The following is a 19505-nucleotide window of genomic DNA, read 5'->3' on the forward strand; positions in this document are numbered from 1 at the left end:
CTTCTGTGCTTTTGATCCTTCCATTCTTCTACCTGTTATTTCCTTCTTGCCACTTATAAAAAATAAACCTTTTTGTTCATGGAGCCATTTCTTATCTATCTCAGAAATGACCTCCCACTCATCTGAAATCTTATAACTGAGGCTGGTGGGGCCATCACAGGGTATAGCTCTGCCACCTTGTTTTCCCTCCCTACCATCAGCCCTCTTGGGCCACTAGTTCCTTCAAAGCAGAGACTGCTTTATTGACCTTGAATTCACAGTGGTTGTCAAGTGTACGCACATGACAGGCACGGATCAATGTCAAAAGGAACAAAAATGTACACATACACAGGAAAACCCTCCTCTTTACCAGGTCCTCCTCTCAGGGACGCAAACTAGCTCTGCATCCTGTGATGCTCCTTAGCATTTTCCTGCATTCCAGGGGTCGGGTTCCAGGAAAGCGAGGAGGGTCTACCCACTTCACAGCCAATGAGTCTAGTCAAAACTGCATACCTCTCGGCTGCTCTTAGGAAACTACATTTGAAGTTGATTCTGTTAGTGAAATGAACATGTTGGTGAGATACAGTCCTGTATCTCCACTGGGTGCCACTGGCCAGTGACTGCTGAGCTTTCTCCATCTTTCTGCACTATTCACTATATTTTATGACAGTAAGCCTGGGCAAGAGAGAACTGGGATGGCTGCCAAGAGATGGTGCTAAGGATGGCATCCTGAGCTCCTGAGGCGGTGACCCAGGATCCCTCTTGAAAGAGATGACCATTCACTCATTCAGCAAATGATTATTGCGTATCTACTCTGAACTGATTATGCATATCTTCCCTGCCTTCAAGGAGTTTATTACCCGGTGAGGAAGTCTGAATTTAAATGAATAATGGCAACTGTGCTGAGTATGGCAAGAGGGAAAATAATCAGAGCCACTTGACAGTGTAGACATAAGACAGTCAAGACTCCTGACGTAAGATAGTCAGGACTTGGGTTAAGATGGCCACTTGATCCAACTGTTCAGTGCTATGGATAAAGAGAAGAATTAAACTTTCATTTTACAGTATTACTGTCTATTTTGAAAACATATATCTATAGCCAAACTCAAGCCCAGGGATGCACTGTCTGAGTTTCAGCAAAGTCTAGTTCTAGAAACGAATGCAAAAGGTTTGGAGTAAGATTGCCTACTGGTAGCCAGTGAGCAGCCAGCAAAGCTTGTTTTTCGGCCGTTTATGTTTTTATCCATTGACTATTTGGTAAGATGATGTATCCAGGCAGATGCTGTTCTTTCTCAAGATACAGGCAGCGCAGAACCTATAGTCTTTCACTTAACCATCTTCACCTGTACTTTTCCCAGTGATTCCAGATTCTGCTACTAAGAGTCAGTCAGTGCTTTGCTACTCAGGGAGTGATCTTCAGACTGGTATCATCCACGTTACCTGGGAACTTGTTACAGGTACAGAATCTTTGGCCTGGCCCCAACCCTACTGCATTAAAATCTGCAGAGAAGCCTGGTACTAGAGAGCAGCCTCTAGGGCCTCCTACCACTCACTCCATTTCCTTTCTAGAAAGTACTAGAAGAATCTTTGTATCAACATTCATTCTCCAGTGGCTTGTCAGGCTATCTTTGTTTCCTTGCCTGTTGACAATGGGATTACCTGGAGTTTGTGCTCCAAGGCCAACAAAAATTAACTGTATGACTTTAAGCCAACCACTTACCCTTTCTGAATCTCTGTTTTCTTAGAGACAAACTTATGATAATAACCATCTCTTCCCTGTTGGCCTTAAAAGGTGGTTATAAAGATTGAAAGAAATAAAGAACATGAAAGTAGAGCTCACACTATGGTGAATGAAACGGTTAAACAGGGGGCTTTCAACCTTCATGGCAGATTAGAATCACCTGGAAGGTTCTTGCTCCCCCACGCCTTGTACTCCGCCCCCAGAGGCTCTGACTTCATTAGCCTTGGATAGCTCCTGGGCATCGGCCACTCTCCAGATCTCTCCAGGTGATTCTAAAGTGCAGCCTAGGCTGAGACCACCGGGGAGAGCAAGCTACTTTGTGCAGGAAGCAGCCTGCCCTTCTTGGTGGGGGGTTCATTTTCATCTTGGACTTTGAGTAGGAAGCAATTCGTAAATAGCTAAAAAATGACTTATGATGTGCCCACCATCACCAAGGTAAAGAGTGGTTTTCCTGCAGGGGGGGAGGATGTATTCCTCAGCAGAAGGTCCTCACATGGCTGCTACATTACCCCTGGACAAAGACTCAGAATGACCTTGAGAGTGAGAGATGTGTGGGCTTAGAGTGAATAGGGATGATCTGAGGAGGCAAACAGGACCACAACTTTCATGTTGGACCTACAGCGTAAGGTCCTCTCCAGTTTCTTAGAAGGACTGGACGACTGATGTCAGTTCTTACAGAATATCTCCTATTAATTACTTGTATCTAAGAACATGACTTAGTAACTGAGCATGCAACTATACAGAGGAACTGTGTGCGATTCCCAGAATAGACAGAAGGCTCAAGTCCTCTTCAAACTCTTCCATTTTCCTTATATAGTCCTAGGTTCAAAAACCCTTTTGATATCACTTTATACAGATACTCAAATCAGGTAGACTGGTTTGATCTTGACAGTCAAGTTCAGGTACCCAGAGCAGGCAAAAAGCAGTCTTGGAATTTGATCTTAGTAAGACCAACTTCTCTCTAGGTTACCTATAGGATAAAGCACTTCATTAACTGACTTTTTATTAAATATTGGAGAGCTGTACTATGGACTTGTATATATTCTGTCTCGTTTTACACTCATAACATCCCTTCCTACAGGAATGATCATACCCATTTTTTGGATGTGGAATCTAAGACCATGCACATCTTGCACGGTCACTAAGCTCATGTACTGCAGACCTGGATTCCATACTATGTGCTATGCTCTTTCCACCATGTCTATAGCACTATACAAGTGTAACATATTATGGTGATACTTAATCTTTTGGATGTGTTATTGTGAAGGTTTTCTAGATACTTGGTGCTCAAAGTGTGGCCTATGAATCATCAGTATTGGTGTGTCCTGGGAGGTTGTTAGAAATGCAGGGTCTCAGGCCCTACCCTAGACCTGCTGAATCAGACTTTATATTTTAACAAGGTATTATCACAGAAATAATATTGGAGAATAATGGAGATAGTGGATTTTAAGCCATTTGCAACCTTTTTTTCTGCCTCTGCCAGAAAATTAATAGTTACAAATGTGTGTGTGTCTATGGGTATCTCAAATGTATTCACACAAATATGAGAAATGATATACAAATCCTACATAATATTTATGGGATGTAAAACTTGTTGGAACCTATAACAATAAAGTTTTTATCCTTCCAAGACCCATTCTAATAGATATAGGCTCTAAGTGACAGCTTTTGACTAATAAATTCTTTTACATGCTGACAGCAAATGAGACAAGTGAAAAGAGACAATGCCAGGAGCACGCCACCAGCAATTATATCTTCTGGCTCCAGCCAGCCCTTTCCAGACCTTCTCCCCATCTCTTGGTGGGCCCTGATAGACTTTCCAATTATGCACCACCAGTGTTTGTCATTTTATTAATTAAAGTTCTGTATGTAAAGCAGGACCAGCCTTGTGGCTAGGCTTTATGCTATTTTTTTCTCTCATGGCCCTTTCCTCCTCCACAGGTAATTACTGCAATTTTATGTCTAGAATATGCCCCGTGTTTGCTATGAATATCTTATGGGCAACTTCACAAGATTATCTTGAATCCATAAAAAAAAATCAGCATGGAATGTAGGCTGAAGTTAGACAAAAGAGACCCAATGGTATCAATAATGTCCATTAACATGCAGCACTCTCAAACATAGGGAATGGTATGAGGGGGAGGTGCTATGTTTCTTTGAATTTCTAAAGGGTGGTATATATTCCAGCAGTAGACACAAAACCAAGGACAGATGCTCTAGTGTGTATTTCATTTCAACAGAAGAAAAAAACACTTTTTAACAGATTGTGATGCTCAGAGATGAGCTAGTTCCAAGCAGGTGGGATGGGTACTCCCCCAGTATTCCCCACACTGGGGGTCATCTAATAGTGACTGGATGGCCAGGACTGGGGATGTTGTCAAGGACATCCAAGCTTTGAATGGAGGTTAAAGCTTCTTTCTAATCTAAGATGCCAGGGCTGTAATTCTGGGTGTGAACCTGTAACTTTAAGAGTTTTTAATGTGGTCTTGTTAATTTAACTGAGACTATTGACACTGCAAAACCCAACATTTTGTACACCATCTTCTAATTCACCTGGAAAAAATAAATAACAACTCTCTAGCTATAAATAGCCTAATGGGAAATCAACCCAACTCAGCACGAGGCAGGCCAGATGTGGATTTCTGATAACAAGCAAATAAAATATGCTGGGAAATACTTGCAATTACAGAAGCTTAAGGAATACTGGATTCCTGGCCATGTAAGAGACTTAAAAGATTGAGATTGTTTCTGAAAACAGCACCCCATGTCTTTCCTTTTTTCTCAGGCATCACAATGAAGCCAGAGAACACCCAGCCAGGGTCATCCACATGCCCCCTTAGTAAAAACACAGCAAGCAGCGAAGATTATATACAAAAATAATAACTGTGGGATCCCCGGCCGGTGAAGTTACAAAGTTATGGCTATATTATTCCTTCTTTGGCCTTTTCTTTTCTAATATTTTTATAATGAACATCTATTACTTTTGATAACTAGAACAAACTCAGTGTAAAAGCATATTTTTTGAAGAATAATATTGATCTAGGAAAGAATAATATTAAGCAAAGAAAGAAGATACAAAATGCTTATATGGTATGATATCAAATTTATAGAAATCCTTTATCTATCCCTCTGCTCAAATCTACATTTATCTGTCTGGACAGAAATGTACAAATATGGTGATAGGGGTTATCTTTGGAGGGTAAGGTTGCGGGCAATTTCAATTTTCTTCTTTATATTTTCCTAATATTCTACAATGAATGTAGAGCACTTTTGTAATCAGGAGAAACAATAAATGCTATATTAAAAAAGGCATCAAGGGAGGATTCTGATATCACTGGCAAGTGGGAAAAGAGTGCCATCTCTTCACCACTTTGAGGAGGATCTAGTTCTCTTGCTTGAACTGTGGGCTTTGCAAGGAAGACTAAGGGGAAGTGGGAGCTTCTGGGGAATGAGGTTGGGTCATGCTGTGGCTCTGGAATCAGAAAGAACATTTCTGTCTTTACTTATGACATAATATTGAATCACAAGCTGGAATCAAGATTGCTGGGAGAAATATAAACAACCTCAGATATGTAGATGATACCACTCTAATGGCAGAAAGTGAAGAGGAACTAAAGAGCCTCTTGATGAAGGTGAAAGAGGAGAGTGAAAAAGCTGACTTGAAACTCAACATTCAAAAAGCAAGATCATGGCATCTGGTCCAATCATTTCATGGCAAATAGAAGGGGGAAAAGTGGAAGCAATGACAGATTTTATTTTCTTGGGCTCCAAAATCATTGCAGATGGTCACTGCAGCCATGAAATTAAAAGATGTTTGCTCCTTGGAAGGAAAACTATGACCAAACTAGACAGTGTATTAAAAAGCAGAGACATTACTTTGCCAACAAAGCTCTGTACGGTCAAAGCTATGGTTTTTCCAGTAGTCATGTATGGATGTGAGAGTTGGACCATAAAGAAGGCTGGATGCCAAAGAATTGATACTTTTGAGCTGTGGTGCTGGAAAAGACTCTTGAGAGTCCCTTGGACAGCAAGGAGATCCAACCAGTTAATCCTAAAGGAAATCAACCCTGAATATTTATTGGAAGGATTGACGCTGAAGCTGAAGCTCCAATACTTAGGCCACCTGATGCAAAGAGCTGACTCATTTGAAAAGACCCTGATGCTGGGAAAAATTGAAGGCAAAAATGGATAAGGGTGGCAGAGGATGAGATGGTTAGATAGCATCACTGACTTAATGGACATGAATTTGAGAAAACTCTGGGAGATAGTAAAGGACAGGGAAGCCTGGTGTGCTGCAGTCTATGGGGTGACAAAGAGTTGGACACAGCTTAGGGACTGAACAACAGCAACAACAACAAATCTCAGGACCTCAGTCTTTATCTGTGAAGTGGGGCTAATCATACTCTCCTTACAGAGTTGCTGGGAGACTTTAGTAAGATTATGTGAGCCAGTACCCAACTTACCAAATATATTTATCAATGTTAGTTCCTTCCTCCTGTATTGGAAAAAGCAGGCAGGGAATAAGTTTAGAAATAAACAGCTCACACAAACAGAATAGGACAGGATGAAGGATGCTGTATTAAAATTTTCAGTCCAGTGTTTTATCTTCCGGGTCCCCTAGAGGATTATCTTTCCAGTCTATGTGAAGAAAACAATGTTTTCTTTTGAGTTACACTGTAATGAGGTGATCTTGAGTGGACAGCCTCCTCTGTGCCTCAGTTTCCCTGTGGGTGATAGAGATGATGCTGAGAAATAGCTTTAGAAATCCTTATACTGGGGAATAGGATTGATTCAGTGAAATGAAATTCCTACAATCTTCATAAACAGCCATCAGAAAGAATCAGTTCTAATGAGGTGGATGAAACTGGAGCCTATTATACAGAGTGAAGTAAGCCAGAAAGAAAAACACCAATACAGTATACTAATGCATATATATGGAATTTAGAAAGATGGTAACGATAGCCCTGTATGCGAGACAGGAAAAGAGACACAGATGTATTGAAGTCTTTTGGACTCTGTGGGAGAGGGCGAGGGTGGGATGATATGGGAGAATGGCATTGAAACATGTATGTTATCACAGGTGAAACGAATCGCCAGTCCAGGTTCTATGTATGAGACAGCGTGCACGCGGCTGGTGCACTGGGATGACCCAGAGGGATGGGATGGGGAGGGAGGTGGGAGGGGGATTCAGGATGGGGAGCACATGTACACCCATGGCAGATTCATGTCAATGTATGGCAAAACCAATACAATATTGTAAAGTTAAAAAAATGAATAAATAAAACTGAGATAAAAAAGAAAAAAAGGAAAGAGAATGGACTTCAGGCATCTCCAGTTGTCTGCAGGACCCATAGCCACTCCGGGAGTATATTTATTCCCTGGGGAGAGTGTGCTTTCAACAGGTTGGCCCCTATGCATCCTGGCCACATGAATGATCACCACTAGTGGGAGCCATGAGGGCGTTTGATTAACAGATAGACTTGGAATGGGACCTAAACCTAAATCTCCGCCAAGTGCCCGGGAGGTTTTTTATTCACACCCGTGAGCCTTGACAGTAATTCTTCTATGCCTCAGTTTCATCATGTAATGGCTGAGGTATTAATTTTGAATGACTCAAAGGTATTAAATTAATTATGTCCGACTGTAATTACAATGACTGTTGATTACTTTAGCCCATTAGCATGTGTTCTGGCAGTATCAACCACATCGCAGGAAATGGTGACAGAATGCTAGGTTCCAGCGGCTTCCCAGCTCTAGGTACTAAGGTAAGAAAGATTTTGGCCCCAGATCTCAGCAGGGCCATATTTGTTGGGTCCTTGAGACTCAATGAGGAGTCACCTTGTTTGCGCTCATCCTGGACCATGGCCATGCTCACAATTGATAGGCTGCACAATTAATTAATTAGGATGAAGCAGGTTCATTGGGCACATCCCCCTGGCGCTAATGATTGGCATTGTGCAAAATAATGCTCCCAAGCTGCCTGCATTGCTAATTGACTCAGAGGAGAAATAAGAATATAGCCTGTCTGAATTTATGTCAGCAGTGACTTCTTCACACCTATGCAGAGTAAGAAGAGGGATCGTAATAATTGCTGCCATTCATAAAAGATTGAAGAGAATACAAAGAGTTTTTGCATTTTAATCTAATTCTCGCAGCAAGTAACACAGGCATTTTTATTCCCAATTAGGGACACTGACTGACTTGAGGTCCTATGGCTCATTACATGGCAGTGTTGAGACTCACACTCAGGCGACCTGAGTCAAGTCCAGGGACATTAAGAGTGTTTGCAGGATTGGCCTAGGAGTTGGACAGACCTGTTTTGAATCCTGGTTCTGCCTCTTAATAGCAAATCACTAGCAAGTCACTTAAGCTTTTGAAGTCCCAGGTTCTGCTTCAGTAAATGGGGCAACAATTCCTTACAAGTCTCTTTTGGCAATGAGATAAGGCAAGTGGCCTGCTTAGCACAGTGCCAGCCACATGGGAGGGGATCACTGTTTAAAAAAATACAGTAGTCCTCATCTCAGCCATTTCACTTTTTGTAGTTTCAGTTTCCCGAGGTCAACTTCAGTCCAAAACTATTATATGGAAAATTCCAGAAAAAAAACAACTCTTAAGTTTTAAATTCTGTGCCATTCTGAGTAGCAGCTTGAAACAATGAAAACTCATGCTGACCCCCTCTGTCTCACCTGAGACATGAATCATCTCTTTGGCCACTGTGTCCATGCTGTACACACTACCCAGCTGCTAGTATAGGAGAAATATAGGGTATACAGGGTTTGGCACTATCCGTGGTTCCAGGCATCTGCTAGTGGTCTTAGAGCGTATCCCCTTCTTTGATGGGGGGTGGGTACTGCACTCCTTTAGTTACTTTACGGTTATTAAGGGTCTCTCCCTTAGCCCCAGACTAAGGGACGGTTTCTTTCTCCTAGGAGTACAAAGATTTAGGGTGTTTGAGGGCTCTAGTTAAGAATTTTGGCTTGCATTTTGTAACATAGCCAAGTGATTCATAAGTAACTTGGAGACCAGGACCTGTCATATTGGAAGTCAGTGTTCTTAGTTTTCTGCTGAATAAACATTCTAAAAAGATCCCAGATTCCTGTGGTCTGTCTCCTGGCTGGTTACATGGTGGGTTTGAGAGGAACACTTGCTGGCTCACCGCCTGAGTGAGGACCTCCCACTAGCCTTCTGTGTGTCCGTCCAGCCCAGCCAAGTGCCATGCTACCTTTCTGGCCCTGTCTTGGCAGCTGCCACGCTTCTTGTCCTGAGGGTGAGGACCCTCGCTTAACTCGCCAGATTGAGGGTTGTTGGATAGAGCAGGTCCAGCCTTTGATCTTGGAGTCATCACAAAAGTCAGATACTAATAGTAACAGCAGCAGTTACCTGCAGTGCAGGAGCTGCAGGAGACGTGGGTTCAATCCCTGGGTCAGGGAGATCCCCTGGAGGAGGAAATGGCAACCCACTCCAGTATTCTCCCCTGGAGAATCCCATGGACAGAGGAGCCTGGCGTGCTACAGTCCATGGGGTTGCAAAGAGTCAGACACGACTTAGCACACATGTATACACACAGCAATGGAGAAGCAGAAACCACACTTATTAAACATCAACTATGTGGCCAGATCCAGGCTGGGTGCTTTTCTAACTTGTCTACTTGTTTCTCCAAACAGCCCTGCAGAGGACACTGAGGCTGGGAAAAGTGAGGTGACTTGCCCAAGGTCACCCTGCTAGAAAGTGGCAGGATCCTACCAAGGACTGCAGGACCTCAAGGAGCTGCTCCAACCACCACACCACACTGCCTTCATGATGCTCCTTTTGCCCTGGCCCCAAATGACCAGCTGGGTTCCTCTAGACACAGGAGATGTCATGCTTGTTGGGCCGTGGAACAGGAGGGAGGCAGCTGCCTGGGGCCACCATGCTGCTCTGACTTGCTTCAGATGTCAGCATCCCCTCATGGGAGCCAGACGGAAACTGTGCTTCTTGCCGGGCCCACCATGATGTCCTGGGCAGGGATGGACCACCCAGCTGGGTGTTGCATAGCTACCATGGAGTTCTGTCTCTGCTTCTTCAAGGCTCCCCAAAGCAAGAAGAGGAGGGGTGCAGAGAACAGAGGGTGTGAACACAAGCCCTGGTGAGCCTAGCTGCGTTTGCTCTTGATTTAGGCAAACACTGAAGCCTGGAACTATCCAAAGATGAGAGGGATTTGCTGCTGAGTTGGTGAGCAATCTGTCACCGCAGCGGATGTTACAGTGTTAGATGAGATGGGAGTTGGAGATCCAGTCCAACTCAGGTTAGTGGAGGGATCTAGGGAGGGTATTGCCCCAGTCTGCCCCTGAGCTTGCCACTGGGCCCTCACTGTTTACAGAGAGGGTCTCTACGGTCACCAAAGGTGTCTGTGCAGCATCTCTTGGCCACACAGGGGCAAAGGCTGTCCTAGGTAGACTCAGCAGGAAACTGCTTGTTCCTCTACCAGGCAACACTCTGCAGAGGCCCAGGGGAGGACAGTGAATAGGAAGAAGGCAAGGGGCACTTTCCTTCCCCCGAGGCGGGCACATGTTCAATGCAGAAGATGGGATGGATTCAGGACACAACAGCTTTATTCAGGATCAAGCTCATGAGGCCTCTTGAAATAGCCTTTCCTTCCTGATTTGCTAAAATAAGTGAGAGCACATGAGGCTGGGAACAACGCACACACAAGGCACAAACAACACCTGGGTTTCGCGGGTAAGCGGCAATGTCCCCTTGGTTGCTTAGGAATTAGACCCAGTGACCAGTCCCAGCTTGAGGAGAGATGAAGCAGGTAACTAGTCTGTCACAAAATGGTTGGTATGACTTTCCTCCCTGTCTCTGGAGATGAGGACCCCGTGGTGAGGAGGATGAGGTTTCTGGGTGAGGTGGGAGCCATGCCAGTCCCCAAGGATGCTTCCAAGGCCCATGTCAGCTCCCCGGAAGCTGAGACGGTACCATCTGCCCCCGGCAGGGGCAGGGTAATGTGACAGAAAGAGCACAGGGCTCAAGTCATAAGACCTGAGTTTGATCCTGATTTTGCATGTACTGGCTGTGCACATTGGGGACATTACTTTCCTGTCTTGCGGAGATGGGCTGTTTTCTTCCCTGGGCCGCCCTGCACGCACCCTGACCCAGATCACGGGCGGGGCAACCCCTGACACATAGGATCTTCTCCAGGAAGTGAGCTACATAGAATATTCTCAGCATCTTTAGCCCCTGCTTGTGAGGGTTTGGTGGGGTTGACAAAGGAAGAGCCCCTCAGCTTTTGTATTTTCCCTTGCCCCAAGTCATCCTGTAGTAATTATGATTACTCTTATTTTTCTTTTCTTGACCATTCCAAGGGGAATTTTACCGTTGAATTAATAAACTGTTAAAACCCAGGGGTCTCAAAGTTCCTTTCCTCTTCCTATCTGGAAGTCCTATTTGTTTGCCCAAGGGGAGGGAGTGAGGCCAGCCTGACTAAGCCCCATCCACAGAGCCATGACACTCACTGAGATGCGGGTTTACACTGAGATGCTGGAGAATGTCTCACCAGCCAAATCCCCAGGAAGGATGGGCTCTGTGTCCAGGAATAAGTGCCAGCAGTCTGGAAAGCCTTACAATATCAACCAGAGAGCAATTTGCTGAAAAACTCCCTGGCTTCCTGCCACAAGAGTCTCCTTCCCAGTGGGGCTTTGCACAGAATTTAATGGACAGCAGAGGCCAATTCCAGAGGCCGAACTCCTCTCCCACCTTCCTCTGGCCATATTCGTTGGTTTTAATGACAGAATGGAGGTCTCCTTCCTGTGGACTAGATAGCCCATGTCGACATGGAGGAGTCCCGCTGGTCACCTTCTGCCCTGGTCTCAGCAGCTCCCAGTCGCTAATCAAAGCTGTTATCACTACAGGGCAGATGCCAGAGACAGAAAGGCCAGGTGTGTTCTAGCCCCAGGGTGTGTGTGTCTGAGTGTTTGCACATGTGTGTATGGAGAGGACAGAGGTGGCTGCAGCTTCAGCAAGGTCAGAAAACCAGTAGCCAGGAACTGGCCTGCCCTAGGGTGTCAGCACAAATTAAGTGGGTCACCTCCCACTTCCCGAGTCCCTTTCGTTTCTGCAGCTCATAGAAGGAAAACTACTTCTACATTGTGGAGCGGGAAAGAGATTGAAGGAAGCCCACTTCCCCCCCAGGCCTTGTTCTGTCCTGAGAACATGGTTTAAAATATTCTAGTCACAGCTCAGACTATTCAAATAAAATAGAATTTCAAACCACACGGGGCTTGTTGAGACATTCAGTCTGCTAGGATGTGTGAAAGGCAGGGGGAGGGGCAGAGACGGCCCCTGCCACTCTCCCGTCCTTTTTATTACCAGCAGCTGCAATGCTAGACACATCCCAGTGTGTCTCCCCACCCGGGGGACGCGAGCAGTTCTGACAGCAAGCAAGCACATGAAAGCCACGGCAAGGCTCTCCTCCCCAGTGGCAACTTTAATTATTTGAACTGGAGCTCAGCGAAATTAAAATAAAATAAAATCTGAATGTGTTTTAAGTGGCTCCTCAGTTTCTTGCAGAGAATAGATCGTGGGTAGGAGAGTGGGGCAGGGCTGGGCAGAGGTCTTTAAATATTCATGCCCCACATGCCACCGTGCAGAGCCATGGAGGCGGCAGCGTCTGCACCAAGGCCAGGCAGTGGAGAGAGGCCCTGGCGACAGTGGCTGCAGGGATCTGGGGGGAGGAGGCCAGAGCTGGCATGCTTCTGAAATGCCCTGGAAGCTGGTTGGCACAAAGACACACCTGGGTATGTCTCCACCATCGGTAGGCCACTGACCTAGATCCACGTGGCTCTCAGAGCGGCATCCCCTTCTGTCTCCACCACCTCTGTCCCCCACCCCATCAGTCAATTCTAATCCCTCCTCGGACTCATCTTTCCAAAAAGGCAAGTTACATCATAATCTTTGGCACCCCAGGTAATGGAGGATAGCTCTCAGCTTGGGTTCAGAATGAATTTCGGTCACAACAGGCAAGGACGCCTACGGATAGTCACTCTTAAGTTTCAGTGTGCATCCAAATCACCAATGGTGGGGCTTGGAAATGCAGATTCCTGGGCCCTTGTCAGTGATGTCATTCAGGAAGTCTGGGGTGGGGCCCAAGAATCTGCATTTGTCATATTTTCCAAGTGATTGCAATCGGAGAAACACAGACCTACCAGTAGCTTGTAGCCAGATTTTCAAGGAAATGCATTAAAGGCAACACCAGTTTCCCTTTGGGATCCACTGATGATTGTAGTTTCTCAAGAGCATTTTGAGTTATTCGGCAATTACTTCAACTCTCTAGAGGCCATGGACCAGGACTGTTAGGGTTTAGAGAAGATGCTCAGGGGTGGGTGTCAGCTGGGAGCTCAGTGCTTCCAGCCTGTCCCCATGGGCCTGACTCTCACCAGAGACTTCCACCCATGGCTCTATCTAGTGTCCACCTTCCTGCACCGGGGCCCTATAGCCAGTGGAGGCCCCTTTAGGGTTGGAGGGAGGTTAACCTCACACAGTCCCACACAGCAATGCAACATCTGTTTCTCTGTCAACGACATTCAGCCAACCTGGGAGAAGGAAATCAACTTCCTGCCTTCTGTATTTAGGATTCGAGGGAAACAGATGGCAGGGCTTACAAACCTGGAAATGCATATTTCTATTTTGGCCATTTATTTTTCTGATGAAAACATTTCTCCAACATTGGGAATTCAAAGACCCAGCAGCCTGAGATGAATGATCTGAAACCCTGAATGTGAAATAACTGTGAGCTGAAAACGGAGTGGTCTCCCTGCCTTCCTTTCACTCCTCATGCTGAGCCAAGCTCTGGAAAAGGGCAGGAAATAGCAGAAAACGCCCAGAGCAAATGTGACTGGGGGAATAATAAAATAGGCCAGTAAAACAAAACACCTGTTTAAGCTATTGATCAACCCAAAGGTTATTAGAGAAATGATGAAGTATTAGAAAAATATCATTTTTACCTTGACATTTCTTTTTTTTTTTGAAATCAGGCTCACATTAAATCTAGTGGAAAATAAATTTGAAGGTGAAGTGATTTTAAGGATTCCCCTTGCCTGTCAGACAGGCCAATCACCTCTCCTCATTTAGACTTCCTCTTAAGAAACCTCCCTTTCTAGGTGATGCTCTGAGACACCCGAGAAGTATCAACGATGACTGAGTAATTCCACCATTTGCAGCAGAGAGCACGGTTTCTCAAATACAGTTTAACATAATGAATCCACTTATTTGTGCCCTGACTTCTTCCAGAAAGGATTTAAGGTGGCGCACAGAGATACGTAAAGCATCCACTAGAAGGTGAGGGTGACAGGGTAGATGTCAAGTGACAATACAAAAGCTAATCAGGAGCAAGGCTGCTGCAAACTTACTGGGTAAAGACAGACTTAGTTCCACCATTCTTCTGATTAAAAAACCATCATTGATATATCTTTTCCATTCTCCTTTGCTTTATGTCTGTGAGTTTGTATTTCACAAAAAGACTAGAGGGCTTGGATTTGCCTGTACAGGAAATGGCAACCCACTCCAGTATTCTTGCCGAGGAAATACCATGGACAGACTGTGGTATTACATGGGTAACTGTGGCGGGTTACAGTCCATGGAGCCACAAGAGTCAGGATTCAGGGACTAAATCACCTCTTTCCTGCACCTCTCCTGGTCAAAGCCCCGCCTGCCGGGCACTGCTACCAGCCTGCTGAGGGGATGTGAATGTGGTCAGTTTCACAATATCCACAACTTGAAAGGCAACAAATTGCTCCGAGAGCACAGAGCTCTTCCTGAAAGAAGCCAGGAAGGAGTTTCTCCTGTGAGTTTCCAGAAAGAGAGGACTGGCCAAATTTAAATTCAGTCCTGACTTCCTAGAGTGTGCGCGGTACTGTCGCAATGCTGGGCCAGTGTGCAGAAGCACAGTGTGGTTGTTGGCTAAAGTTCTCTTCCTCCGCCCCCGTTCTTCTTTGCATATTTATACGGAGTTTCATACACTGTTGGTTAATATTTGTGCTCCTTACTCTGTACTAGACCGCATGACAAGCCCTTTACAAATATTAACCTACTTAAGCTTCACCTCCCTGGTGAGGCACTCTGAGTCTCTACTTTCCAGGTGGGAAAACTGAGGCACTGAAAGGTTATTAATGGATAAAAGAAATTAGACCACCAGTCAGGGATGGAACCTGGATTGGACTCAGGTAGTTGATTCCAGAGTCCATAAGCTTAATCACTGGGCTCTCCTGGGGGTCTAAGCTCATCTCCTGGTCCCTAGAGAACATGACCCTGGGCTAAGAATCCTGGCACCAGGCCCTCAGTTCCCACACTGAAACGATAACAGCTTCACTGTCTGTCTGGGCCAGTGGCTCTGGAGGCACTTCACCAACTGTCATTGATGCCTTAGTGATATTTATGTAAGTCAAAGTTGATGCTTTGAAACTTTGAAATGTATTGTAAGAGACCGACATCTTTTAAAATGATTCTGTAGTAAGTTGCTGTTACTATCACCTTGTCTTGGAAATATTTTGGAGGTTTGCTGCCATCAAAGTTCTATTGCAAACAGTTCAGTGCAGCTGAGTGTGGTGTTTAAGGTGAAATTCTCTGCCATGGTAAAGACGGGACTTTACCATGTTGGTAGCTACTGTCTGCCTAGAAAATGGTGCAAACGGTCCTCTGGTTCTCCCACAGGAGAACAGCAGCCTGACCATCAGTCTATTTTGCTTGTCTGTGCGCGTTCACCTGGAAGTGCCCGGAAGTGGGAGGAGGAGGCAGAGAACTAGAGGAACACCAAGACTTGCCTCACATGGAGAGTTCTTCATGGGCGCAGGAAATGTAGCACTGGTCACTGTGGCATTTTCAGAGGTGGGGGCGTCAGTGATGCTGAGCAATAGCGCGTGGCCTGGGCAGAGAGGAGAAGAGTCAAAACTGCACCATTCTTGTGCACTGAAGGGCCTTGGGGCGCAAGGTTAACGGGCCCCGCACTATTCTTCTCTAGCCTCGGGACTGAAGACGCTGTTGCTTCTGCTTCCAGTGGGTAAGATAGCCTGCTTATCACTGACTGTGAGACTAGGCTTGTGCAGAGGTCTTCGTTCTAAACAGCCTGTGACATTCCAGCACCATACATCTGGGTTACTGCATTCCCTGATCTCCCATGGCCACCAGCTTTAGCTCATAGCCCAGGGGCAGCCTGAAGCATGCTGGACTTCCCCAGGTCCACCCCTGTCCCCCGTTTCCAGTCATGCCAGTGCTTTGCCCTCCAATGGTCTCAGAACCTTCACTGTCTACTCCCCTCTCCGGAGCCCAGGTCAGCCTGTGCCTCATCCGCTGGCCAGAAAACCTGGAGAACATGAGCCTCAGTCCCATGTGGTGCACAGGCCAAGGAGAGGCCCATGACTGGATGGTGTGGCCTCTTTAGGGGACCAGCTCTGGGAGCTACACAGGCCCCACAGACCACCTCTGACCCCATGTCCAGGCCAGCACTCCCAGGTGTGGAGTCAGCCCAGTGTGGGTGGCATCTCTTGGGTATGTGGAGACCCCATGCCCCCCTGGCAGTCTAGCAGGGCCTGTGAGAAGATGGGCTACAATGTGGGAAGGGTGGGAGTTGCCAGTTTCAGCTGGATGTAGTGGTAGGGTTTGGCTGAAGAATTTGGGTCCCAGGGAATGATCTAGATACAGCAAAGTTCCCGGGCACGATCCTGGGGCAAATGACAGGAGGACCTCCCTGAGTCCCAGTCTCCCACGTTATAAAGTCTCCTACCTCTCTGCAGGATGGAGGGGGTCTCTCTCCCTTCCCCTCTGCTCCCCTGTGTGTACTTGCTCCAGCTGGAGTCCCTTGTACAAAATTCCTCTCTTTCCAAGCAAAGATTGTGCAGTAAGGAAAAATAACAGTCTTCCTTATTTCTCAGTGAGTTCTGTGCCTAATACACAGCAGGTTTCAACAAACTGGTCAGATTATTACTATTGTTATTGTTCTTATTTTTTAGCTAATCTTTTATCAAAGTTCTCATTTTAAGGATCAAAGGATCAAAAGGTAACATCAGCCTTGGCTTGATTTAATCACTCTAATGCCCAAGGGGGTCTGAAGAAATTGTGTGGGCATACCCCAGGGCAGAGGCGGAGAGGTCCAGTGGCTCAGGGTGGTGCCCCAATTCTGTCGTGTGGCTAGGTAGGCACCAGGGAAGGGAAGAGAGGGTGGTACCTTGGTGGTCGTGGAACTGGGCATCCTTTAAGGTCTGGACTTGCCACTGGGGCGTGTGGGGTGATGGTGAGGTTTGGGTCCAGCCGCAGAAGCCGTCCTCGAAGTCGCAGTAAAAACCAGCAGGGAGTTTACCTGCAGGGAGAGCAGAAGGGCACAGTCATTGCCTGGACTGCTAAACCCAAAACACCAAGTAAAATTAGCCAGGCATGACCATTCTCTTTAATAACAGCTCCCTAACCAGACCCACAGTGTCTAATGCCACTCATAGTGAAGAGAAGCCTAATCTCTAACTTGTACATGTGCTGGTCTTCTGTTTTCTGATCTTCTGAAAATAATAATAACTTCACAGCATGGGGTATTGTTAACCCAGCTTTATATATGGGAAAGCAGAGGCTTAGCGATGTTAAGCAACTTGACCAAGGTCACAGAGACAACAAGTAACCCAACTGGGATTTGAACCCAGCTCTTCTGCCTTATTTAGAGAAGGCAATGGCAACTCACTCCAGTACTCTCGCCTGGAAAATCTCATGGATGGAGGAGCCTGGTGGGCTGCAGTGCATGGGGTCACGAAGAGTCGGACACAACTGAGCGACCTCACTTACACTTTTCACTTTTCACTTTCATGCACTGGAGAAGGAAATGGCAACCCACTCCAGTGTTGTGGCCTGGAGAATCCCAGGGACAGCAGAGCCTGGTGGGCTGCTGTCTATGGGGTCACACAGAGTCAGACACGACTGAAGTGACTTAGCAGCAGCAGCAGCAGCTTCTGCTTTATGTATTTTTTTATTTTTGGCTGTGTTGGGTGCTTGCTGCTGCGCACAGGTTTTCTCTAATTGTGGAGAGCAGGGGCTACTGCTCATTGCAGTGGTCGGGCTTCTCATTGTGGTGGCTTCTCCTGTTGCCGAGCACAGGCTCGAGGGCATACAGGCTCCAGTAGTTGTGGCACACAGGCTCACTTGCCCCACAGCATGTGGGATCTTCTGGACCAGGAATCCAACCTGTGTCCCTGGCACTGGCAAGCGGATTCTTAACCCCTGGATCACCAGGGAACTGCCTCTTCTGCTTGTAAATTCTGTGCTCTTCACACAGATCCACCATGAACAGGACCCTAGAAAAGCCAGTGTGTGTATACATACATACATATATATATATATATATATATCACTGAAGTACATTTCCAGTGATCAGCACAATGATAAGACTGTGGTGGTGGCAGTGGTAGTGTTGGCTGGGAAGTGGTTGGTTTGGGTCCCTCAAATCACCTGTCTGCAGAGACACATGCTGCTCAAAACTATCTGTTTCCCTTTGTCTCCCAATCCCCTTGCAGTTAAGTGAAGCCCCATGGCTGGTTCTGGCCAGTGATATGTGAGTGGAAGTGATGTGCATCTCCTCCGGAGTGAGGCTGTGAAAAGCCCTGGTGTAGATTTCAGTCTCTCTCTTCTCCTGCTGAAGTGACCAAGGAGAATTCTCATTCCTGGGAGCGCTGCTGCAGGAAGATGGCGCTTCTGCCAGCAGGAGAGATCCTGTGGGGTAGAGGCCCCTCCCCCCAACCCTCAGTGGACAGGAAGAACCGTAAATGTTATTTTTAGCCACTGGAATCTGGGGATGGTTTATTACTGCAGCATAACCTAGCCTATCCTGACTAAGCAACCCCAGCCCCTGGGGCCTCTTTATATCATCTGTTGGCTCAGCATAAACGGTCCTGTTAGCACTTCTCTCCTTATCAGCCCGACCTCAGGTCCCATTAAAGAGGCCACCGTCAGTTCTAGAGACCATATATTTCCCCATGGCCCACGGAGAAGGACAGGAGCAGAGGGGTAGAGAGAGCTCCCTTGCTTCAGCTCGCTCATAGAATGGCTGGAAGGCTCTCAGCCCTGAGGAGCTAGTGGGTTTTCCCGACTATCCTGATGGTGCCCAACAACCCCGGCCAGGCCTGTCTCCACGCGGGAGCTCTCGAGCAGGGCCCAGCACCTCGTGTCCTTTCTTTGTCTCAGCCTTCTTGGCAGCAGCAGGCTGACAACGAGGGCCCTAACACTTCCTGGCTGTGACAGCACCTTAGTGAATTATTACTCATTTCCCCCTGATTCTCTGTGCATTTCACACAGAGGCAGAATTATAAATTAAAACAGGCTGTCACTGACTCTGAGCATCTCTTCCCATTTATACCCCCCTGAAGAAACCATCCCCCCACCCCGGCAGCCCCACATGTTCCTCTGATTAAAAATCCAAAAGCAAAGGAGATCTTTCTATTTTATTTTTTATGCCCCCCTCAAGGAATTTCACACTCACTTCTTTAGCAAAAACTAACTGGTAGCTGGAAGCGACCTTCCAGAAAACGTCCTTCACACATATGCTAAGCCAAGACCAAGATGGAAAATTCCAGCAGGCAACGACGGGCCTCAGGTAGAAGGAAGACGCGGGGCTGAGCTGGGTCCTGCACAGCATATTGCCCCCTCCTCACTCTTCCAGTAAGTGGAGGGAGAGAACTTAGCCTGACTTAATGGTGTTGGTGCCTCATCAGCACCGGACACCTGCGCTCTGGTCCCAACCTCTCTGCTTTCTGTAAGTGACCTCAGACAAGTCACTTCC

The 19505-nt window shown here is 46.5% G+C and overlaps 1 protein-coding gene across 1 annotated transcript in view; it reads right to left on the bottom strand.

The window, feature by feature from the left end:
* Positions 1-19505, bottom strand: part of ALK (ALK receptor tyrosine kinase) — a 734717-nt gene that overhangs the window by 100190 nt on the left and 615022 nt on the right. The window contains exons 7-8 of the mRNA XM_068966737.1: positions 16917-17048; positions 15517-15617 (exon numbers count right to left, since the gene is read on the bottom strand). Of these exons, the coding sequence (XP_068822838.1) occupies positions 15517-15617; positions 16917-17048 (233 nt within the window). The remainder of the gene's footprint in view (positions 1-15516; positions 15618-16916; positions 17049-19505) is intronic.

Source organism: Capricornis sumatraensis, chromosome 1 (assembly GCF_032405125.1).
Source record: "Capricornis sumatraensis isolate serow.1 chromosome 1, serow.2, whole genome shotgun sequence".
In the NCBI taxonomy this organism is placed as follows: Eukaryota; Metazoa; Chordata; class Mammalia; order Artiodactyla; family Bovidae; genus Capricornis; species Capricornis sumatraensis.